The sequence below is a fragment of the Rhinatrema bivittatum genome, chromosome 2 (genome assembly GCF_901001135.1).
Source record: "Rhinatrema bivittatum chromosome 2, aRhiBiv1.1, whole genome shotgun sequence".
NCBI classification, from domain to species: Eukaryota; Metazoa; Chordata; class Amphibia; order Gymnophiona; family Rhinatrematidae; genus Rhinatrema; species Rhinatrema bivittatum.
The window spans coordinates 45957061-45982374 of NC_042616.1; the positions used below are offsets into that span (position 1 = coordinate 45957061).

General features: G+C 45.5%; 1 protein-coding gene across 2 annotated transcripts in view; it reads right to left on the bottom strand.

Annotated features, from left to right (window-relative positions):
* The window catches only part of NOS3 (nitric oxide synthase 3), a 204451-nt gene that overhangs the window by 49330 nt on the left and 129807 nt on the right, over positions 1-25314 (bottom strand). For both annotated transcript variants that reach the window (XM_029587976.1, XM_029587975.1), the window contains exons 16-18: positions 24419-24593; positions 3079-3208; positions 2547-2625 (exon numbers count right to left, since the gene is read on the bottom strand). In XM_029587976.1, the coding sequence (XP_029443836.1) occupies positions 2547-2625; positions 3079-3208; positions 24419-24593 (384 nt within the window). The remainder of the gene's footprint in view (positions 1-2546; positions 2626-3078; positions 3209-24418; positions 24594-25314) is intronic.

A 25314-nucleotide genomic window follows, 5' to 3' on the forward strand; every position in this document is an offset into this window, starting at 1 on the left:
TTATATACCGCGGTACATATAGTTATACATCACCTCGGTTTACAGTGAAACAATAAATTAGCAACAGGCTTTACATATAACAGGATAAACAGGAGAACATTTAACAGCTACAGGCTTTACAAAAATAACAGGTTTCAAGGGTAAAATGCTAACTTCATTAACTATGATAACCAAAATATATTAATTTTCAAATATTACGCAGGAGTAATTGACTGTCAAAAGCAAAATCCAATGTTCCTTTAAAGTCAAGAAACAGAAATTAAATAATGGATGGGGGTAATAGCGGAGCAGCGGGATTGGCAGTATGAGATAAACATATGAAGAGAATAAGAACATAGTGTAGATTCAGGGCATAGTTCCCATATGCCCAGGCCTAGCAACATTGCTACCATAGACTTTGGCTTACTCCTCACTTCTTGGCAACTAAGGACCCTCGGGGCTTATCCCAGGTTTTCTTAAATTTTGTTATTGTGTTGGTCTCTACCGCCTCAACTGGGAGGTCATTCCATGCATCTATCACCCTAGCAGTCAAGGAATATTTTCTTACGTTGCTCATAAGTTTACCTCACAGGAGCATCATACTGTCATCGCTTGTTTGCTTCCTAGACTGATTTATATCTTTGAAATATTTGAATGTGTCTATCATATCTCTAGTGTTTAGGTCCTTAAGTATCATTTAAAGGGGGTTTATGATGCAGACTCTACTACACTTTAGTAGCCCTTGTCTGGGCTGCCTTCAATCTGGTCACATCCTTTTGGAGATATGGCCTCCAGAACTGGGCACAATTCTTCAGATGAAGTCCAGTCATGTCTTGTACACAGGCTTTATTACCTCTTTTTTTTTCTATTGGTAATACCTCTACCTATGCACCCTAATATTTTTCTGGCCATCGCCAATGCCTTGTTGCAATGTTTTTCTGCATTGAGGTCCTCACATAGGATCCCCCTGAGGTCTCTCTCTTGTTTTGTAAGAATCTGTATTTCACTCACCATCATTTACTACTCTTGGATTTCTGCAATCTAAAAGCATGACTCTATGCTGCTTTTTTTTTTTTAACTTAATTTTAATTTCCAAACTCTTGACAACTCCTCAAGCTTTCTTAAATCATGCCTTATTTTTTCTAATCCATTTTGCATGCCCATGTTGTTGCAGATTTGGGTCATCTGCAAAACGGAAAACTTTCTTACCAACACTTCTGCAATGTCACTTATAAAAAAATACTGAACAGAACTGGAACATGGATTGACCCCTGAGGCATGCCACTTACCACTACTCTCCATCTACCACTTGACTAGTATCTAATCCAGACAACCTTGGGGCCCACTCCTAATCCGGCCAGTTTATTTATGAGCCTTCTTTGTGGGATATGTCAAATGCTTTGCTGAAATTCAAATTATACCACATCCAGTGTTAGCCTCCAATCTAATTCTTTGGTCACCCAATCAAATTGATCATATTTGTTTGACTTGACCTTCCTTTGGTGAAACCCATCCTGCAACCTGCTGATTCAAGAATCTCCATTAATACATCTACCACTAAGGTAAGACTAACTGGTCTATAGCTAACAGTCTCCTCCACATTTCCACTTTTATGAAGAGGGATCCTGACTGACCATCTCCATCCTCTAGCACCACCCGTCTCCAAGGAGTGATTGACCAGAACAGTCAATGGAGACACACTAAACTCTAGCATGATTGACAAGACTAGTGAGACTTCATCTGGCATATTAGGTCTTGCTGTTGAGGTCACATTTCCAAATGGATATAGACAGAGGAGTGGCAGTCTAGAGAAAAGCTACCAAAATGGTGCAGTCTGCACAATAAGCCCTATGAAATGAGAGAATGGCCCAAATATGCATACCTTAGAGGAGAGGAGGAAGGGGAAAGGGGACAGAAACATTAAAGCATTTTCCAGTTCTAAAATAAGAGGTCACATGATACGGGGCTCAATAGATGTAGACCTCTGAGCAATATCAGAAAATATTTCTTCAGAGAAAGGGTGGATGATGCATGGAACAACCTCTCAGGGGGAATTGGTGGAGGCCAAAACAGTAACAGCATTCATCAAAGTCTAGAATAGGCACAGAGGATCCTTGGTTTTGAAGACACAAAGGTGAAGGTTGGAGAGTAAATGGGTTTTGCAATTTTACAGCAGAAAGGTAAATTGGACAGAGTAGATGGGCCTTGAACTCATTATCTGCCATCATATTCTATGTTTTTCCATCCTATCTCCAGGTATACATGCTGCCTGCTTTCGCTGTACAGTCTTCACGCCTCTTCTATTAAATCAGATATGCGTGGACTTTGACCTGATGTGGTCCTGAAAAATACATTCCATAACAGTGGCCATGTGTAACAACAAAGCCAATGCTTATGACCAAAAGAAAGCCAGATGTGGCTTGTTCTTGCTAAGCATGGGATAGCTTCCTGTGGGCTACCTGGGCCTAACTGATCAAAAATTTCCTCAAGTTTCTCTGAAAAGGATCTGATGCAGAGCTAGAAGGCAAAAGGATCCAGGGATGTGAGAAATTGTGCTAGAACCTTACCTGGAGTTCACGCTCTGTAGGTTTAACTTAGAAATAAATGTTGACACAAACACTTTCCTTCTGTGCAGCTGGGACAGACCTGGCGAGAACAAAGGCATATCATCAAAGATATCTCACATCAGAAGTGAACCAGCTACGGATAAACACCAACAGGAAAACCTCATCACATCTCACCATATCAATAAAACAGCTCCTGCATCCTTTCCTCTGTGGGGATTAGTGCGGGAGCACTGGTTGTGGGAATCACTCACAATCTATAGCCCCAGTCTCTCCCAGCAGGAGGTGCTGTGGAGAATGGTACAGGAGCGCTGGCTGCGGAAGGAGCTCACAGCTCTTGCAGCCTCAGCTTCTCCCAGCAGGAGGCGCTGTAGGGAATGGTGCAGGAATGCTAGCTATGGGGGAGCTTGCAGCTTCTGTAATCCCAGGCTCTCCCAGCACGAGGGGTGGCGCGGCAGCTCTGGCTGTGCGAGAGAGCTCTGAGTTCAGGGGCACAGTGCTGAGCTGTGCCGAGGTTTGTTTCGGGGCACGTTACCTGTGGCAAGGTCTGGCGCACTCGCTTGAATGGACAGTCTGTGCTGGTATCGTTTCCAGCTGCACTTAGTGGTGAAAATGTCCTTAGCGACGGCTTCCGCGTCTCCGACACAGAACGTGTCACAGGCGGCCTGGGAAGAGACAGGTCCGGCATGCACTTTACATTTACTGAAGGAAACCAGACACGGAAAATAAACAGACTGAACTGCAACAGGAAAGAGAGGGAAGTAAAAGAGAGAAAAAATAAGGGAGCAAAGGAAGGAGATGGCCTCATACAACCAGAACCCCAAAAGAATCGCTGTGCCTCTAGTGTGAACAGACATCCAGAGAAACTCACCCAACAACAGGTGCAGAGCAGAATTAGGATGGCTTCCCCTTACTCATACAAAGAAAAATATTTAAATAATAGGAGACTCATCCATCGATTTATTATTTTAACTTGTAGGCTGTTTTTTCTCAAAAGACTCAAACAGCATATAGTAAATACAGCAAACAATCCATCACAAAATAAACAAATAGTTCCTAAAACAGATTAAAACATACAAATAAACTGTCTTTATCAATCATCAAATTCAACCAAAGCAGTGTGCATAACATATATATAAATACATCATCAAGAAATAGAATAAAATCAAGACCGGCACCTACTAAAGCAACAAACACATATATTGATTAAACACCACCAACATGAATTAGACAAATCACATTAGACTCAAACATGACAAAACAGTCCAAATTCATAACCACAAACAGATCTGCTCAAACTACTATTGCTTTTCCACCTTTCCCCCTCCAGCCTTTCACAGTCACCCCCTCATTCCACATCACGCACCCAGCCTTAGCTCCCCCCTCACCACATCATCTCCCCTCTATTTAACCCCTACCCGCTAAAACCACTTACCTAAAAATCATGATCATTCCAAACTATTCCCAGACCACTAGGAACTTCACAAGAAGTTCTGCCTGGGCTATGTTAAGTTTAAGGTGGCGGCGGGACATCCAAGCAGTGATGTCAGAGAAGCAGGCTGAGATTTGGGACTGGATTCTTAGTGAAATTTCTAGGGCAGATCAGTCCAGACAAGTGGGTTTTATTCATCCCTACCAGCAGATGGAGGCAGAGAACAAAAACATTGAGGCATTGCTAATTAACCGAGGGTGCCACCTGCAGTTCGTCAGTATTGACCTGCACCCAAACCAAAGATTTGAACTGAAAACCCGCTCCAGGGCGAACAGGTAAAGCAGGGCTGGAACCCCCTGTACTGGAGCCTTTGTCACCTCCAGAAACCCAAAAAACATATGTACAAACTGCAAAAAACTCTTTGGAATATATTACATTGACTATCAGGAAATGCAGTCTTTCGGCAGCGATGGGGAGGGTCTCTGGACTGATCTGTGGTATTACAGGAATGAAAATTAGCAGGTAAGAACCAATTTTCCTTTCCTGTTCATACCCAGATCAGTCCAGACAAGTGGGATGTACCCAAGCACCCCTAAACTGGACGGGAACCCGAAAGACCCGCATGCAACACACTCTCACCAAAGGACGCATCCTCCTGCATCCTCACATCCAAATGGTAATGTCTGGTGAAAGTATGAAGCGAAGACCATACTGCTGCTCTACAAACCTCCTGGGGAGATAGCAACTGACACTCTGCCCAAAAGGCCTCCTGCGCTGTTGTAGAATGCACTTTCAACCCCACTGGAATCTTGTGACCCTTACATATATAAGCAGAGCAAATGGCCTCCTTCAGCCAATGAGCAATCATGGCTTTTGAGGCCTTATCACCTATCTTCGTACCACCAAACAACACAAAAAGGTGATCTGAGCACCAAAATGAATTAGTGACCTCCAGATACTGCAACAAAGTCTGTCGCACATCCAAAAGATGCAGCTCCCTCTCTTGAGGAGAATCCTTAGACCACTTCGGAAAAGCCGGAAGATCCACCGCAGAAAAGGATCCCTGCACGACAGAGCCTGCAATTACGAAATCCGTCTGGCAGAACATATGGCCACCAGAAACACTGTCTTTAATGTCAGGTCCTTCAATGTCACCCCTCTCAAAGGGCGCACCACAGAGTACTCGCAGAGCCAGATTGAGGCTCCAATCTGGATGCAACTTCCGAACCAGAGGCCACAATGCTTTACCCCTTTCAGGAATCAAACAACATCAGAATGAGAGGCCAATAACCTCCCCCACACCTTGCCCCTAAGGGAACCCAAAGCGTATATCTGTACGCAGAGGGAGCTATAGGCCAAACCCTTAGAAATCCCTCCTGCCAAAAGGCTAAAATCTGAGGAACGTCAAAAGATAGGGAAGCCAATTTCCGCTGTAGGCACGACTCGAAAGACCTTCCAGACCTTGACATACGCTGTAGAGGTAGAGGGTCTCTGAGCCTGAAGGAGGGTAGAAATAACCTGTTCCAAATAGCTCTTCAGATGAAACCGCCACTCTCAAAAGCCAAGCCGCGAGACAAAACTGATCTTCCCAGTCAGAAAATATGAGGCCCCTGCCGCAGCAAGCGGGGCAGATGGGCCAACCTGAGGGATCCCTCTACCACAAGATGCATGAGATTTGCGAACCACGGGTGCTACAGGCACTCTGGCACAACCAGGTGTGACTCTATGCGCCGCAGAACTTGCCTGACGAGTGGCTATGGGGGAAACACGTACAGCAGGATCCCCGTCAGCCAAGGACACACCCTACCATGCCTACCTCTCTTCTGCGACTGAAAAACATTGCCATCTTTGCATTGGCCCATGTCACCATAAGATCCAACTGGGGCTTGCCCCATTTGGCACAGATGTGATCCTAAGCTTCCGGGGACAATGCCCATTCCCCCAGATCCAATTGCTGCCTGCTGAGGAAATTTGTCTACACATTGTCCGCACTGGTCACATGAGATGCTGATATTCCCTCGAGATGGAGCTCTGCCCAAACAAACAACTGCTGAGCTTCCAGAGCCACTGCTTGACTCTTCGTTCCTCCTTGCTGGTTGATGTATGCCACTGTCATTGCATTGTCCGAGAATACCCGAACCATCCTGCCTCATCCAGGGATTGAAGGCCTCAGGGCCCATCGAACCGCCCTTGATTGATGGACCAGGCCCTCTCCTCCGATCACTAAAGCCCTTGGGCAGACTGCCCCAGGCACACCGCTCCACAATCTTTGAGACTGGTGTTCATGGTCACCACCACCCAGTCCTGGGTCTCTAGATCCATTCCCTTTTCCAGGTTGTGACGTGACAGCCACCACAACAGACTGGATCTGGATTCTTGTAGAAGAGGCAAAGGCAGATGACACTTCTCTGACAAGGGATTCCACGTGGACAAGAGTGCATTCTGCAGCGGTCTCATGTGTGCAAAGGCCCACGGAACCAAATCCAATGTGAAAGCCATGGACCCCAGAACCTGTAAATAATCCCAGACTGTTGGCACCAACGGTCGAAGCAGACACAACACCTGCGCCTGTAACTTCGCCACCTTGTCTGAGGTGAAAAACACCCTGCCCTTCTGGGTATCGAAAAGCAACCCCAGATATTCCAAAGACGGGGAAGGCACCAGGTGATTTTTCGCCACATTTATCACCCAACCCAGCGACCGCAAGGTGCATATGACTCGTTGGAGAGACCTCAACACTTGTCCTCCGTCTTCGCATGAATGAGTCAATTGTCCAGATACAGATGAACCAATATCCCTTCTCTTCAAGTGGCTGCTGCCACTACTACCATCACCTTTGTGAGGGTTCGTGGTGCCGTGGCCAGTCCAAAGGGAAGAGCGTGAAACTGGAATTGCTGCCCCCAACACCATGAACCAAAGAAACCTCGGATGGTCCCGTCGAATGGGAATATGGAGGTATACCTCCATTAAGTGAAAAGATATCAAGAACTCTCCTCTGTGGACCAAAAATGCAAAGCCCTCAGGGCCCTGTTCATCTTTTGAAGTTGAGAATAGCTGAAAACTTTCCTTCCTTCTTGGGAACCAGAAAATAAATGGAGGTACCTTCCCTGTCCATGCTCCTCCCTCGGGATGGGAACTATCGTGTTTAAGCTTAGCAACCTCTGTAGAGTTCCCCACACTGCCACTTACTTGCTTCGAGAGATAATGTGGGACTCCAGAATGGCTTCCCTGCCAGAGCAAGAAAAATTCTAGCGCAGAGCCATCTCGCACCACCCTCTAGAATCCAGCGATCCGAGGGTAATCTTGACCCACTTCTCAAAAGCTGGACAATCTGCGCCCCCTACCGGCCTTTTGGCTGGCACCATCCCTGGAAGATATGTGGATGCCTCGAAATGACAGCTGCCATCCCACTAACTGCTTTGCTCCCACACCAGAGGAGGGCTTGCCTGACCGGAACCTATGCGATTTCCAAAACTGGGACCAGAGGTGGAAATACCGTTTGCTGGTTTTCCTATCCTTAGGCAAACTGTTCCCTTTGGACTTCCCCAAAGTCTTCATCAGCTGATCCAAATCCTCCCCAAAAGGAGTTTCCCCTTAAAGGGAAGTTTATACAGATGTGCCTTGAACCACATGTCTGACGACCAATTTCACAACCACAAAAGTCTGTGAGCCACTACTGCCGAGACCATGCTCCTGGCCAAAGTGCTCACCAAGTCATAAATTGCATCTGCAACATAAGCCACTCCAGCCTCCAAGCACGCTGACTGCAGGGAACCAACACCCCCTGATGAAGCTTGCTCTTGTGCCTTCTGTACCCAGCACAAACAGGCCCTCTGCATCAATGCTGCCACAAATCGCGGCCTGGAGACTCAAAGCAGGCCGCGATTTTGGCAGGCATCAGAGAATCTCCTTGACCCTCCCGGAAGGACCACCTTAGGACTTTTGGAAGCACGACGGGGAGTCTCCCCTTCAGATGCTTGCCAGGAAAGCCTTATGGAGGAGCAGAACGAACTCCAGTGAAAAATTCTTCTGTATTCCTCAGCCCCCTGTTCAAGAAGGCTTCCGCCTGAATCCCCTCCCTTATCCTGACACCCCCCCCCCCCCGCCACCACACAGGCGACAGAGGAGGGGAATCCCTGGAGTCTCTGGCGGCCGTGGGCCCCCTGCTCGCAAATCCCCCATGGGTATGGCTGTCCCCGAGGGCCCCCCCCCTGGACAGTAGCTTGCTGCCCCCGATGAACGAAGGGCCCTCTTCTCCAAGGCGCCCTCCCCCCCATGAGGGTCCCTTTATCTCCCACGTGCAGCCACAGCACAAGGATCTACTGTTGAGCTGTGCGGGACCACACCCCACAACACGTATCCTGGTGCGCTCCAACACAGGCCGTACATGTGGCTAAAATGCAGCACCGCACACAACAGGCCCAACAGGCTGCCCATGCAGCTGCGATGCCACGCGTCGTAAACCAAAACATCGGCCCAGGCAGCATGCGGGAAAAAAGCGTAAGAGTCGCCGGCACGACGACAACAGAGCCTCTTGGTGGCAGCAGCCCGTACTGCGCACCAGGCAAATTTAAGCCACACCTGCGCCTCCCTACCCGTTCGGCCGTGATCTCCCTCAAATCCTGGGACCCCCGAGGAGAAGGGGACAAGGGAAAATCCCCTCAATCTCCCCTTCCTGAAAGCACAGACAGCTCCCGCTGTCCCAGGTGTACTCGTCACCTTTTGCCGCTGCAACAAAAAAAATAGCTTTTTTTTTTTTTTTTGGAACAGCTGAAAAGGCAAACAACAGGGTACTTCCCTAACAGGCCAGCCAAGACTCAGGAGGAGACAGCAGAAGCCCTGAAGGAGCCAGTAGCCTGGCAATCAGGACATCCAGCCAGGAGAGGTACGAACACCAGCCAGGGGTTTCCAACCCCCGGTTGCCCTGCTCCACCTGAGCCTAACACCTCAGGGAGCCTCCAAAACGTCTTCCACAATTTCTCAAATCTATTCTAGTCTTTAATTTTTTTTTTTTGTCAGACTGCAGGTTTGCATCTCTACCATCTGCTGGAGACAGAGAAATACTGAGGGACTGCAGGTGGCACTCTCGATTATGTAGCAATGCCTCGAAGTTCTGTTCTCTGCCTCCATCTGCTGGTAGGGATGCATAAACCGATTTGTCTGGACTGATCTGGGTCTGAACAGGAACTGGGAGTCATCAGCATAAAGATGGTACTGAAAGCCATAGAGGGAGATCAGAGTGCCAAAAGAAGATGTGGAGATAAAAGAGAAGAGGGCCCAGGACAGAGCTTTGAGGCATACCAGTGAAGAGCAGAATAGCGGTAGAGGAAGAATCACTAGAGGATACAGTAAAAGAACAAGGGGAGAAGTAACAAGAAAACAACAGTAGAGCATAGTCCTGAAATCCAACTGAGCACAGTGTGTCAAGGCGGTGCTATATGTTAAAGAGGGCACAGAGTCAAACAGGATAAAAGTTCTACAGGAAACAAAACGCACTGTAGAATCTTTATAGATAAAAATTCCATGTGAGAAGGACAACAGAATAGCAGTGAGGATGCACTACCATCCACCCGGCCAGAATGAACAGACAGATGATGAAATGCTAACAGAAATAAGAGAATAGGAATAGCAGCATAGTAATAATGGGTGATATCAGGACATGGTAAATGTCACATCTGGACATGCTAAGGAGGTAAGTATAACCCCATCCCAGGGTGCCTTGCTTGCTCTTCTATGTGCCTCTTTCCCCAGGGTGTGGATCCTTTTGGTTTGGTTGGGGAGAAAGGTTAACTATCAGGGCCCAGTGCAGGGGTCACTTCCTCCTTACTGAAATTTCCCTGGGAGAGGGGGTAATCTCATCACTGCTTGCAATGTGCCATAAACCACGCAGGATGGCCTGGATTGGTGTCCAAAATAAAACTTTACTGTTCATAAGTTATGTGAATAATGGCACAGTAAATATGAATCCAGCACTCCAGACTTTCTTTGGTTACAGTCTTTATCTTCTATCTGTGCAGGAATATTTTAAAGAGGCAAGGGATCCATCCACCCTCCTGGATTAGGCAAAGTGGTGGTCCCAATGGGCAGGGTAACCCCAAGATAATCTGGAAAACCCCTTCCAATGAAGGCCAAAATCCTGTCCATATACAGAGAGTCAAACCCTCTCTCTCCCAGGGTGAAGACTCCGGATGGGTGTTGTCCAAGATGTAAATAGGTTCTTACGCACAATTAGTAGATTTTCCCTTTTGATACGATAGGGAACCCTGTTGGGAGGGATCCGAGATGGAACTGCAGCTTCACAGGTCCTTAAGTGGGTAGGAAGATGGACAGAAAACACTTCCTCCCGGATCTTCATAAAACAGTTTCTTCTGTTCCCCAAAAAGGAAATAGCCCCTTGCAGCGGGTCACCACCTCGGAGGTCAGGTCTTCCCTATCCCTGGGCGTCCCAAGCAGAGGATTCCCCGTTCCCTGAGTCCAGGCAAGACCCAGGTGTCCAGTAAGGCTCCTTCTGCGTAAAAGTCCAAAATATTCCCTGGACAACCACTCTGCGCCTTGGGAATAGAGTACAGCAATGGAGTCCTCGACCCAACCAGAAAGATCCCAGGAAGGATGGAGCCCAGGTCCCCAAGTAGGACAAAAATACAACTGAGACCAAAATATACAACTTTCCTCCAGAATTGCAAATTATACTGCTGCCCGCCCCCGAGCTGTAAGCGGAGAGCTCCTATAAAATCTCTGAAACGGGACGTCCATTCCACCCCCCTCAAAGGCAGGGGCTGTGGAACGGTCGTCCACACCCCTAATTATTTCTTTCACTAACTGCACTAATGGCATATCCCAGGGCTTAATGGTACCCAAAAACTGGCTCTTGGTTACATAGAGAAATACATGACTGCTTCATGGAGAAGCTGGTACAAGAACTGACGAGGGGGATGAGCTATTTTAGATCTAATCCTTAGTGGAACACAGGATTTGGTGAAAGAGGTAATGTGCTGGGGGCCACTTGGCAATAGTGATCATAACCTGATCAAATTCGACATGATAGCTGGAAGGAGGACACTAAGGAAACCTACTGTGATAGCATTTAACTTTCAAAAGGGAGAAAATGAGAAAAACGGGATAGGGAAATACTGAAAGGAGCCAGCTGCAAAGGTCAAGCGTTTATATCAGATATGGACGTTGTTTAAAACTCAAAAACTCAAAATGGAGTGAAAATCAGATTGGAGGAAACACTTCAAACACCAACATTTAATAGTTCTACAATATGCATATCTTATTAATAAATTAATATGCCATCATAATAGGCACTACCGGTATTGAACCTTCATTGCCTTTTCATTAACCATATGGCATCCGCAAGCAATGTTCCAGAGTAATTAAAAAAAAATGTTTACATGCAATTAAAAGACTTCTCTCTGTAGCTGCCTCTTTTTCTAACAATAAAACTATTCTTGATGATAATATCTGTTTGGATGGGACAAGATGGGACTAATTTTTTATCTATTTCTCCATCATAAATCCTACAAATAATAACTAAAACGAACTCAGTGTCACATCCCCTTAACCCATCCAAATGTTTTACTCAAATAAATATGTGAGGACATTGTTGAGTTTGTTACTAAAATAGTGAATTTATCCCTCTCTCGTAGTGAATTATCAACCTCTCTAAAGAAAGCATCTTTTTGCCCTACTTAAAAAAAAAAAATCTCTCGATCCACCAGTTCTCACAAATTACCATCCAATCTTTTTTTTTACCATTCCTCTAAAAAAAAATTGAAAATGCTCTATTATACCAACTTTCAGACTTCTGTGATGATTACTCCACATTAGATCAGTAGCAATTCGGCTTTCTCAAACATCTATCTCATGTTGACACCATACAGCGAGGATTTGATTCAAGAACAAATTAAGGGGCGGATTTTAAGAGCCCTGCTCGCCGGGAAGCCTATTTTACATAGGCCTACCGGCGCGCGCAGAGCCCCGGGACTCGCGTAAGTCCCGGGGTTTTCGGAGGGGGCGTGTCGGGGGGCGGGCCCGAACCGCGCGGCGTTTTTGGGGCGTGTCGGCAGCGTTTTGGGGGTGGGTACGGGGGCGTGGCTACGGCCCGGGGCGGTCCGGGGGCGTGGCCGCGCCCTCCGTACCCGCCCCCAGGTCGCGGCCCGGCGCGCAAGAGGCCCGCTGGCGCGCGGGGATTTATGTCTCCCTCCGGGAGGCGTAAATCCCCCAACAAAGGTAAGGGGGGGGTTTAGACAGGGCCGGGCGGGTGGGTTAGGTAGAGGAAGGGAGGGGAAGGTGAGGGGAGGGCGTTAGAGGATTCCCTCCGAGGCCGCTCCGATTTCGGAGCGGCCTCGGAGGGAATGGGGGTAGGCTTCACGGCTCGGCGCGCGCCGGCTATACAAAATCGATAGCCTTGCGCACGCCGATCCAGGTTTTTAGCAGATATGTGCGACTCCGCGCGTATCTACTAAAATCCAGCGTACTTTTGTTTGCGCCTGGAGTGCCAACAAAAGTAGGCCTATTCGCGGAGTATGAAAATCTACCCCTATATGTCTATCCTATTAGATCTTTCTGCAGCATTTGACACCATAAACCGTGAAATTTGGCTTTCCCACCTTGTTGCCTTAGGAAAAGCAGGAATCATCTTGGATTGGTTCAGGTTTGAACTTTCTGACCGTACACAGCAAGTTACAATCAATTCTGCTATCTCTTTTTGGTATTCTATCACTATAGGAGTAACCCAAGGTTCACCTTATCATCCATCTTGTTTAACATATATCTAACATCTACTGCCATCTACTCGCTAGCCTGGGCATCTCATACAAATTATATATAGACGTTATCCAGTTGTCCTTTCCACTAAAATCATTCAATTTATATCTCTTTGTCTTGCACCACGTGACAAAAAGGATCAGCAATACAGTATGATCGTTAAAAGATATTATGCAAACTGATATCATAAAAATACTTATATGTCATTAGATTGGCATATTAGCCACAAGGCGTAATCATCTACTAGCCCTTACAACTACCACGAATTCTAGCTCAGGTAGTGTATGTATTTTGCTATGCCTGAATTTTTAAAATCTTTTTTATGCAAATAAAACCACTTGAAAAACATCAATCAACAGAGCACTTATCTTATATTCTTTAAAATATCAAAATCTAGGAGCAAAGCATATTGATGCATCAAACAGTTCATATATTCAGTTTTCTTTGGCTGTCACTGGATCCAAATGCTCTGCCAGCTATTGTAAAATCCCACTAGCTTCTATAGACACCCAACATTGCAATGTTTCGGCACAATGGTTGCCTGTATGAGTGGCTTCTTTGTCTCCTCACAATCAAAAGTTGGCTATACCATAATAAACTCTCCCTCAACATTGATAAATCAAAAATTATTATACCATCCCATTTCCCCCACAACAACAGGTCTTCCTTTATTTCTTTCAATAGCTATAAGATTCATCATCTTGGGGTATTCCTAAATTTATTTATTTATTTAAAAACTCTTCTATACCGTCGTTAAGTTAGATAACCATCACAATGGTTTACAGCAAGGCACGATAATGAAAATATGAGTGGTATAGATTACAAATTAATCATATGCCATCATAGTACGGTAACAATTCATTACAATAAACTGTGTGTGTAAGTTAAGCTTGTCTGTTGGGAACATATTAGTCGGTTTGAGATTAACATTAATGTGCATTTGTAGGTTACAAGTAACAACTTCTAGTTTGGTGCGTCCTTATCAATCAACTGTTTTTCTCCTTCTCTTTATCTTTATAAAAAGCTTGTTTAAAGAGCCAGGTTTTCAAATTGGTTTTGAATATTTTCAAATTTCTTTGCAGCCTTATTTCGAGTGGCATTGTGTTCCATAGCACGGGGCCAGCCAGTGATTTTGCTCTCTCCCTAACTTGCATGAGGCGTGCTGTTTTGACAGAGGGGACAGTTAGTAGCGCCTTATTAGCAGATCTCAGGTTTCTTTGCGGGACATGTAGGAGCAGTGCAGTGTTAAGCCAGTCAGCTTTTTCATCGTGATTAGTTTGTGAATTATGCATAAAGCCTTATATTGAATTCTTTGCTCAATTGGAAGCCAGTGTAATTTGGCGAGCGTTCCTGTAATGTGGTCATTCTTTTTTTTGCCAGTCAAAATTCTAGCAGCTGAGTATTGTAATATTTGCAGTGGCCGAATTGTAGATTGTGGTAGTCCTAAAAGTAGGGAGTTATAGTAATCTGTGCTTGCGAATATCATTGCCTGCAGAATTGTGCGGAAATTGTTTAGTGTTAGAAGAGGTTTTAGTCTTCTCAGGATCATTAGTTTCGCATATCCTTCTTTTATTTTCAATGAGATGTGTTGTTTCATGTTTAGCGCAGGGTCAATAAATTCCACATTATCTATGCAACCCCATATTAAATATGTGGTTTGGACATCATTTCAAAGCTATCCTTAGTACATCATCTGAAGCCTTTACTAGACTAATGATTTCCATACATAAGAACATAAGAACATGCCATACTGGGTCAGACCAAGGGTCCATCAAGCCCAGCATCCTCTTTCCAACAGTGGCCAATCCAAGCCATAAGAACCTGGCAAGTACCCAAAAACTAAGTCAATTCCATGTTACTGTTGCTAGTAATAGCAGTGGCTATTTTCTAAGTCAACTTAATTAATAGCAGGTAATGTACTTCTCTTCCAAGAACTTATCCAATCCTTTTTTAAATACAGCTATACTAACTGCACTAACCACATCCTCTGGCAACAAATTCCAGGGTTTAATTGCGCGTTGAGTGAAAAAGAACTTTCTCCGATTAGTTTTAAATGTGCTACATGCTAACTTCATGGAGTGCCCCCTAGTCTTTCTATTACCCGTTCAAGACCTCTTATGATTTTAAACACCTCTATCATATCCCACCTCAGCCATCTCTTCTCCAAGCTGAAAAGTCCTAACTTCTTTAGTCTTTCCTCATAGGGGAGCTGTTCCACTCCCTTTATCATTTTGATCGCCCTTCTCTGTACCTTCACCATCGCAACTATATCTTTTTTGAGATGTGGCAACCAGAACTGAACACAGTATTCAAGGTGCGGTCTCACCATGGAGTGATATAGAGGCATTATGACATTTTCTGTTTAATCACCATTCCCTTTCTAATAATTCCCAACATTCTGTTTGCTTTTTTACTGCCACAGCACACTGAACAGATGATTTCAATGTGTTATCCACTATGACGCCTAGATCTCTTTCTTGGGTGGTAGCTCCTAATACGGACCTAACATTGTGTAACTATAACATGGGTTATTTTTCCCTATATGCATCACCTTGCACTTATCCACATTAAATTTCATCTGCCATTTGGATGCCCAATTTTTCAATCTCAGAAGGTCTTCCTGCAATTTATCACAATCTGCTTGTGATTTAACTACTCTGAACAATTTTCTATCATCTGCAAATTTGATTACCTTACTCGTTGTATTCTTTCCAGATCATTTATAAATATATTGAAAAGTACTGGTCCCAATACAAATCCCTGAGGCACTCCACTGCCCACTCCCTTCCACTGAGAAAATTGTCCATTTAATCCTACTCTTTGTTTCCTTTCAGCCAGTTTGTAATCCACGAAAGGAGATCGCCACCTATCCCATGACTTTTTACTTTTCCTAGAAGCCTCTCATGAGGAACTTTGTCAAACGCTTTCTGAAAATCCAAATACACTACATCTACCGGTTCACCTTTATCCACATGTTTATTAACTCCTTCAAAAAAGTGAAGCAGATTTGTGAGGCAAGACTTGCCTTGGGTAAAGCCATGCTGACTTTGTTCCATTAAACCAGGTCTTTCTATATGTTCTGTGATTTTGCTATTTAGAACACTTTCCACTATTTTTCCTGGCAGTGAAGTCAGGCTAACCGGTCTGTAGTTTCCTGGATCGTCCCTGGAGCCCTTTTTAAATATTGGGGTTACATTAGCTATCCTCCAGTCTTCAGGTACAATGGATGATTTTAATGATAGGTTACAAAATTTTACTAATAGGTCTGAAATTTCATTTTTTAGTTCCTTCAGAACTCTGGGGTGTATACCATCCGGTCCAGGTGATTTACTACTCTTCAGTTTGTCAGTCAGGCCTACCACATCTTAAAGATTCACCGTGATTTGGCTCAGTCCATCTGAATCATTACCCATGAAAACCTTCTCTGATACGGGTATCTCCCCAACATCCTCTTCAGTAAACACTGAAGCAAAAAAAAATCATTTATTCTTTCCGCAATGGCCTTATCTTCTCTAAGTGCCCCTTTAACCCTGAGGTCCATTCATTAATACTTACTGGAGTAGACTACTGCAGTTCTATTTTCATCAAATTATCATCGAATACACTGAGACCACTTTAAATTATCCAGAATGCCACTACTCAAGTATCGACTGGTGCCAGATTATGTGATCACAATACTACAGTACTTCAGTCCCTACACTGGCTCTCAATACATTTGTGTGTTCAGTACAAATCAGCAGATATTATTCACAGTCTCCTGAATAATAGCACTTCCCCATGGATTTATTCTACTTTTAAGAATTTACACCCTGGCACACACTCTTCGGTCCTCCAATTGGGGCCATATAGACGTTCTATCCCCAAAGATTGCACACCTAGACGAAACACACAAAAGAGCATTCTCTGCGGCAGGCCCCGCCATGCAGAACTCTCTGTCAGCAGCCCTGCATAACTTAAAAGACCCAAAGGCATTTGAAAAAGCATTAAAGACGCTTCTAAGTAAGGAAACGTTTGAGTCATCTGCTTAAAATTTATCATCTATGAGCCCATGCTTTTTACTGTCTCCTAGCAGCATATTGTGCGAGTCTATATTTGTCTTGGCCTGTTTTTGTTTTTATCTGATTATTTTGATTTGCTTTACTATGCATGTTGCGCTGTACCCCACCCCGAACCTTAGAGGGCGTGGGTACTAAACATTTTAAATAAATATATATATATATATATATATATATATATATATATATATATATATATCTTCTATATTTTTCTTTCCCCTCATCTTCTCTCTCTCGCCCTTTCACCCCCCCCCCTCCCACCACATATATATGATCTGCTTCCAGTGCCCTGAGGAAACAAATGATCCTACTAGCAGATTGTATTCTTACAGGACTTCAGAAAGAGCCTTCTCATGGAATCTCAGGTCTCCCGCAATTCCCAGCGCTAACTTTGAACAGCCCAGCCCAGTTAACACGCAACAGGGCCTACACGTTGACTATTGTAACTCAATATTTATTTATTTATTTATTTATTTATTTGGGTCTCTTGCAGGCAGATGATGTCAGTGGAGTGTTGGATGGTAAGAACTAGGGTAAGGCAAGTCCTCCACATTGAGTTACAATAGTCAACGTGTAGGCCCTGTTGCATGTTAACTGGGCTGGGCTGTTCAAAGTTAGCGCTGGGAATTGCGGGAGACCTGGGATTCCATGAGAAGGCTCTTTCTGAAGTCCTGTAAGAATACAATCTGCTAGTAGGATCATTTGTTTCCTCAGGGCACTGGAAGCAGATCATATATATGTGGTGGGAGGGGGGGGGGGCGGGTGAAAGGGCGAGAGAGAGAAGATGAAGGGAAAGAAAAATCGGTGCCGATGCAATACAGTGCATTCACCCTGGCGAGCAGCTTGACGCGTGGTTGGACGTGCGTTTTGGACGTGCTAGAATAAATCCTGATGCGATAATGGGATTATTGCGTCCAAAACACGTGTCCGAACTTGCTCGTAGCTAATAGCGCTCATCACATATAAATGCCATGTTGATGAGGCTATTAGCTAGCAGCCAAGATGTAAAAAAAAAAATCACTGTGCGCCTGACGTGTACGTTTTAGCCTTCAAAAATTAAAGCCATCCCCGGAGCTGGCGTTAAGTCTTGAGGCGCCCCAAGCCGTCAACAGAAAAGCAGAAAATACTGCTTTTCTGTGGCTCCTCAGACTTAATATCGTCGCAATAATAAGTCAGAGGAACCACAGAAAGCAGCAACTTGAAAAAAAAAAAAAGTCTTGACGGCGGTCAGGTTAGGAAAAGAGAAGCTCAATTTGCCAGCATCCATTTTCCTAACCCCTGGCTGTGCACACTGCCATGTCTCCTGGACGCCCGAGGGACACACAATTTATCCCAGTTTGGATGCCCATTTTTAGCGCGTCCATATTGCGTCGGCCTGTTTTGTGTGGGACTCGGTGCTGAAAGAAAGGATCATGTAGGCTGTGAGTGTTGGAGGGGAAGGGGACAGGGTTAGGATTGTGCAGAGGGAGAAAAGGCGGATGAACCCCCAAAATAACTGGATGCCCCCCCCCCCCCAAAGCCTTCATGCTACGGCTAGCTATGGACACCACCTACGAGACTGAACAATACGAGAGCCTGAAAAGCGATCAAGCCAGGTAGGTTTCAAGGCAAATTAATGCAGTCGTGCATTGTGGGTAGGGAAAGTGAAGGAAGGTTTCTTTCAGGTTGCACAGGTAAGCTCAGACTACAAACCGTTAAACATTTCGAGGTCCATTTTCAAAAGCGATATATGTGTTGCTTGACTGTCAAAGCCTTTTACCCATGTTGATCAGGCATCTAAAAAAAAATTGCCAGAGAGGGCAGAGGTCCCACTGACTTTTGTTTGACTCTGACGTTTCCTCCTGCTCCTTTGTACTTCCAGCTCGGTGGGAATCGGGGTTGGGATCCGGCACCAGGAGCGTTCATTTGCGGCTAGCCGAGGATATTTTGCTTTTAGGACTCCCCTCTTCCTGCCCCTCGGTACATAATGTGGTCATTGCAGTGCCGGTTCTGGGCTGGTGGGGTTGGGCCCTGCAATCCTGGCTCCCGATTCCAGCCACTAAGTGAGACCCCAAAGCGACTCCCTCTCTCCCAGGGGGCTATGAAATCACGAGTGGGGTGGAATGCGTAAACAGGGAATGGTTATTTACCCTTTCAAATAGTGCAACTAGGGCACACTCCATGAAGCTAATAGGTAGCACTTTTAAAACGAATTGGAGAAAATAGTTTTCTATTCAGTGCACAACTAAACTGTGGAATTTGTAGCCAGAGGATGTGATGAAAGAAGTTAGTGCAGCTAGGTTTAAAAAAGATTTAGATTAATTCTTGGGGGAAATGTCCATAAATTACTATTAGCCACGTAGACTTAAGAAAGCCACTGCGTATCCCTGGTTATGAGAAAGAAGTTTTGGATCTATTCTTTGGGATCCTGATGGATACTTGTGACCTGGTTTGGATGACGTTGGAGACAGGACACTGGGCTTGATGAATCATTGATCTGACCCAGTGTAGCATTTCTTCTATTCTTATGAACGCTGCTTCGGCAGCATCCCCAGCCCTAGCCAACCTGGGATTCAAGCAGAAGGCTCTACTCAGCAATTGAACCGGGGACCCGAGGACTGGGGTAAACACCCCAGCATTTTAGAGAACTGATTCTGGTTCCTGCAGCCTCACCGTTTCTGGCACCTCACCCCCCAGGTTTCCTGGCACCCCGAGAATTTGCTCCCCTCTTGTGCAGGAAGAGAGCTCTCCATCTGTCTGAGGGCAGATGGAGGTCTCAACTCCAGTCCTCCAAATATAGCTCAAGCAGTTCTTCTTTCCAGGGTAAGCCAAATAAGTCAGTCAAACTGGCACGACTATAAGAAACTAAATCGCATGAATATTCAGCGTGGATATTCTGAAAACCAAGTGTGTCCGAGGTCCTCAAGGACTATCGCCAAGGACCCCAGCCTTAGAGCAAAGTGGGGAGGGGGGGGGGGGTCTTGATATGAGGACTCCCAGCTCCTCTCCTCCATTCTGAGTTTAATTTAAAAAAAAAAAATCATTTTCGTAGGCAGAGCGAGAACACCGGAAAGCAGCAAGTCTCAGGATCTTCTTGTACAGGGTGGAGCAGGAGGGGGAAGCGGCGGCGGGGAGAGCACAGGCACAACTCTGCCTTGGCAATGTTTACAGAAGTGCCGGCAGGGAGCCTTCCCCCCCTCTGGATCCTACCAGAAAGGGAGGAAGCCAGGGAAATGAGTCACACCTCAGGAGAAGGAAAGACAAGCAAGGGGGGGGGGGGGGGGGGGTGTCTGGAGGGCAATCGCAGCCCTGCACACACCAGCTGCACCTATCTTACTTTCACACCACAGGAGCACAGGAAGGGCAGGGAGATAGCGTGAGGGGTGGGGAAAGGCAAGGGAGCAAGGGGCTTTGCTTTGTCTCCCACCCCAAGAGCGTTTGTCATGGGGGCAGCAGGTCCCTGATGATGTCAGCAGGGGGGGGGGGGGGCGTTGCTGCTGGCGCTGCTACAGCTCCTGATAAGGCTCTCGGGGGATCAGAAGGGGAAAGGTGTGAATTGAGCGATGTTTTCATCGATGCCATCTCATGATTTATTTTTTTATTTTTTTTGGCACATTCTGGGGACAGCCAAATACCCTACAAAGTCCCTGACTGTAATATGCTTTGAAGTGCCCTGAAAGGCGGAAAATAAAAATCGAACAAATAATTAAAATAAAATTTCTTCCATGTCAGTTCAAGATTTCTCACATCCTCCTCCCCGGATTGTTCCCTCCCCCCCCCCCCCCCCCCCCCCGGTCATCATCACGCTCCCTTCCCTATCTTATCTTGCAGTTTTTCCCCTAAGTGACTTTTCACACTATGGGCCAGGAAGGCCTCACCGCAAACCTGCCCCGCAGGCAGGTCCAGAGCCGGCCGGAGGGATCCCCGGAGCACACATCTGGCTTCCAGATGTGAAACAATCGCCGCCATGCGGCCCCCTGGCCTAAAGATGCTGTGGCTGGCGGGCAACATCACTGACCTCACTGGGGCCGGCGCTCGGGCACATTTGTTGGGTATGAGGGGGGGGGGACAGGGCACCTTCGGCTTCTTCCACTTAATCATCCGTGAAACTTACCTTATATGTCTATATGATTTTTCCCCTTGTTCTAATGTAAACCGGTACGATAAGACCTGGTCTTGAGTGTCGGTATAGTAAAAGAAGTTAAATAAATAAAATAAATAAATACATTTTATACCCCGCCTTTTTAGCCCAGAAGGGTTACCCCCCCAAAAAGCGGCCTACAAAGTCACCAAGCCTCACACTCTTCTCACGCTGGATTACCGGGAGCCGGTGAGTTTAGATCTCTCTCCCAGCAAGGCCGTGATTTTGGTATTGGGGGGGGGGGTGGGGGTTACTGGTGCTAATTGAGACTGCAGGTGGATCCTAGGGGGAGCCAGCTGGCAAGTTAAGATTCACAATGAGGGAGGGGAGGGGAGAAAACTCCGCAGCACTTTACTCTGATTTTAGAAGGGGATGGGCAGATGGGGGCTGCCTGACCCAACAGGGCCAACTATTAAAATAGATTGGGGAAGAGAGATTCTTAGGCCATAGGCCCCTTTTCTTTTTTTTTTTAATTTTTACAGCGCTATTTAGCTGGATATTGTTTGAAGCAGAAATGCGCAATAAGCAGCCTAATGTCCAAAATTAGAATTTATTATGTAGAATCAAAATATGCAATAGGCCCGACTCCAGCCGAGTTTCGCCCTCTTTCAATAGGGCTGCATCAGGGGAGCATTCAGATACTGACTCGGTGTACAGCAACACTTTCAGCAGGTAAAATATTCAGAATGACAGTAGTGCAAATCGCTGCGATCTCTTAAAAAATGTTTTTTGAAGAGATCGCAGCGATTTGCACTACTGAGATCCTCAATACTTTACCTGTTGAAAGTATTGTTGCACACCGAGTCAGTTTTCAAATGTTCACGCCGATGCCGGCGTTTCAATGTTCTCCGAAGAGATCGCAGCGATTTGCACTACTGTCATTCTGAATATTTTACCTGCTGAAAGTGTTGCTGTACACCGAGTCAGTATCTGAATGCTCCCCTGATGCAGCCCTATTGAAAGAGGGCGAAACTCAGCTGGAGTCGGGCCTATTGCATATTTTGATTCTACATAATAAATTCTAATTTTGGACATTAGGCTGCTTATTGCGCATTTCTGCTTCCACGGCTTTATTAAGCAGCCTTCCTGGATATTGTTTGAAGACATCCAGTTAAATAGCAGGTTATCCTGCCACACAAGGCCGGGTAATTTTTAGCCCTTCTCTGAAACAGGTTTAAAGTTTCTCTGGCTGGCTTAGCTGAATAGATATGAAAATTGGCTAAGTTAGCCAGACAACTAACCCCCTTCCCGAAACATCTGCAGAATGCCTCTGTTTTATCCGTCTAACTGGTTTTGGATATTGACCAATATAAATGCAAAACAACAATATACATTTAAACAAACCCATCAAAGCTGCTGTAAAACTCACTCAATCTCACCCCCCCCCCCCCCAAGCCAATTACTCCCAGGGGCTCTCCAAGGGGCAACCCCCTTTAGGACACCTCTTCAGGATGACCCCCAATGACATCAGTGAGGGAGGGGCAGCAGCTCAATGCTTTAGGCATCCAAGCAGTGAAGGGGGCAGCAGGATCTCTAACACTGCAACACCTCCTCTTGGCCCCTGTAGACAGACAGTACTCTGTGTGTCTGCAGGGTCAGAGCCTACTGCAAGTATTTCTCCTACACTGTGCTTGGGACTGAAATAGTCAGGGTGGGTAGGTAACAGGAATCTGAGTTCCTCCTCAACAGAAGAACAAATGTTTCCAGAAATAAATAAGAACAGAAGAACAGAAGAAAATGCCATACTGGGTCAGACCAAGGGTCCATCAAGCCCAGCATCCTGTGTCCAATAGTGACCAATCCAGGCCATAAGAACCTGGCAAGTACCCAAACACTAAGTCTATTCCATGTTACCATTGCTAATGGCAGTGGCTATTCTCTAAGTGAACTTAATAGCAGGTAATGGACTTCTCCTCCAAGAACTTATCCAATCCTTTTTTAAACACAGCTACACTAACTGCACTAACCACATTCTCTGGCAACAAATTCCAGAGTTTAATTGTGCGTTGAGTAAAAAAGAACTTTCTCCGATTAGTTTTAAATGTGCCCCATGCTAACTTCATGGAGTGCCCCCTAGTCTTTCTACTATCCGAAAGAGTAAATAACCGATTCACATCTACCCGTTCTAGACCTCTCATGATTTTAAACACCTCTATCATATCCCCCCTCAGTCGTCTCTTCTCCAAGCTGAAAAGTCCTAACCTCTTTAGTCTTTCCTCATAGGGGAGCTGTTTCATTCCCCTTATCATTTTGGTAGCCCTTCTCTGTACCTTCTCCATTGCAATTATATCTTTTTTGAGATGCGGCGACCAGAATTGTACACAGTATTCAAGGTGCGGTCTCACCATGGAGCGATACAGAGGCATTATGACATTTTCCGTTTTATTCACCATTCCCTTTCTAATAATTCCCAACATTCTGTTTGCTTTTTTGACTGCCGCAGCACACTGAACCGACGATTCGGGGAGAAAGGCTCAATCTACCAACGGATGCAACGAGCCCCAGCTGTTACATTTTTAAATGCAGGATCGGTCCTCCAAGAAACAGAGAATTCTCTGAGGCTGAAAGCTTTATTTCCAAACATATTAGAGCCTTCAGAAATAAAGAGAAGTCAATGTCCAGGATTAAGGGACTGCCCTACGTGCCCTATCCTCTCATTCTTCTTCCTTTCCTTCATATACCTCCTTATTTATTGGCACCCTTCCTCCATATCCCAGAATGCCCTAGAACACCAATATATCTGCTATTGGGAGATGCAAATTGAAAAATTAGACAAGCTAGACTGCTACAGATCCAAACATAATAAATACTCACTAACAGAATACCTCACCTCGATCACAAACATAAAAATCAGACAGACTCACACCAAATGCAGAATAAGTGATTGCAGACTAGGAATAAAAGGAAGCAAACATAAAATGAATTGGAAACCCCAAGAAGCCAAGCTTTGCATGCAATGCAACACTGGTTAAAGAGAAACGGAAATGCATTTCCTCCTGTGCTGTGCAAATTACAAAGATATCAGAGATGCACATTTCCCAAAGCTGTCAGAGAAAATCCAAGACTTCCCACCAAAGAATGAGCAGGTAAAACCTCTGTATAATCCTGGGGAAAGAGGAGAAATAGCAGCAGAGTATTGTATGGGGTATCCTGCCACCAGGCCCACCACCTGACCAGGGACAATATGAAGCAGCACCAAAATCTGAGATTTGTCCTTGTTGTTGTATTTTCTGTAACCTGTAATTTTACTGTTATTATTATTTTTTAATTTTTTATTTCTTTTTTTCTCCTTTCATTTAAATTATTATGAATACTACTTTGTCAGGCCAAGAAAGCAATATGAATCTGACTCGGCTTTGGAAAAGCATGGGAAACAAGCTCTGAGCCGTGCTGAGACCTTTCCTTCAGCTCAGCTGCTGGGGTTGGGCCGAAGGCTGCCTCACCAGGACGGAGCTGGACGTGGTGGCAGGGGATCCCCCCCCCCCACCCCACTTCTCACCTTGAAGACGTTCTTCGCCCAGACGCGGAAGGCTTCTTCCTGGCCACACAGCTCGTCTCCCTCCCCCATTTCCTGGATGCGCTCCCCGCCCAGCTCCTCCAGTCGCGTGTCCACAGCATGGGCGAAGGCGCAGAAATGGGGATAGGCCCTGGATCCGAGGCCGAACACAGAGAACCTGTGAGCAAAGACACAACTTTCTGCGGTGAGGCTGAACTTGGGATGGCATCAACTCGCCAACTTGAGAGCGATCCGTTGTGATCACAAGCAGATTCCTCTCCTGTCATCAGTAATTCATCCCCATCCCTCTCCCAAAAAGTGTAGAGCCTTGCATTTGGGAGTAAAGGAAAATTGGTTCTTATCTGCTAATTTTTATTCCTGCGGTACCACAGATTAGTCCAGACTACTGGGAGACTATTATGGTTGTGCAATTGGTTCGCTGATGTGTCCTCCAAGTCGCAGTTGAGTTCTCTGCCATTTAAGGGTAAACTTTTGCTTGGAGAGGATTTGAAACAGTTGATGAAGAACTTGGGCGAAAATAAGGTACACAGACTGCCTGAGGATGGTTTTGCCTCCCAACCAGCAGATGGAGACAGAGAAAGTTTTACTGACACTTAACCTCGTGTGCCACCTGCAGCTTCTCAGTATTGAACCTAAGAAACATTTTTTTGATGAATTTTGTTATTTCTTTTAAAACAATCTGCATTATAGAAAAACCAGAAAATAGACTGAGCGGACAACTATCCCTCTCCAAAGATTGTGCAGGTTCTGGACTGATTTGTGGTACTACAGGAATGAAAATTAGCAGTTACGAAACAATTTTCCTTTCCCTGTACGTACCCAGATCAGTCCAGACTCATGTGATGTACCAAAGCTCCCTACTCTGGGTGGGATCTTGA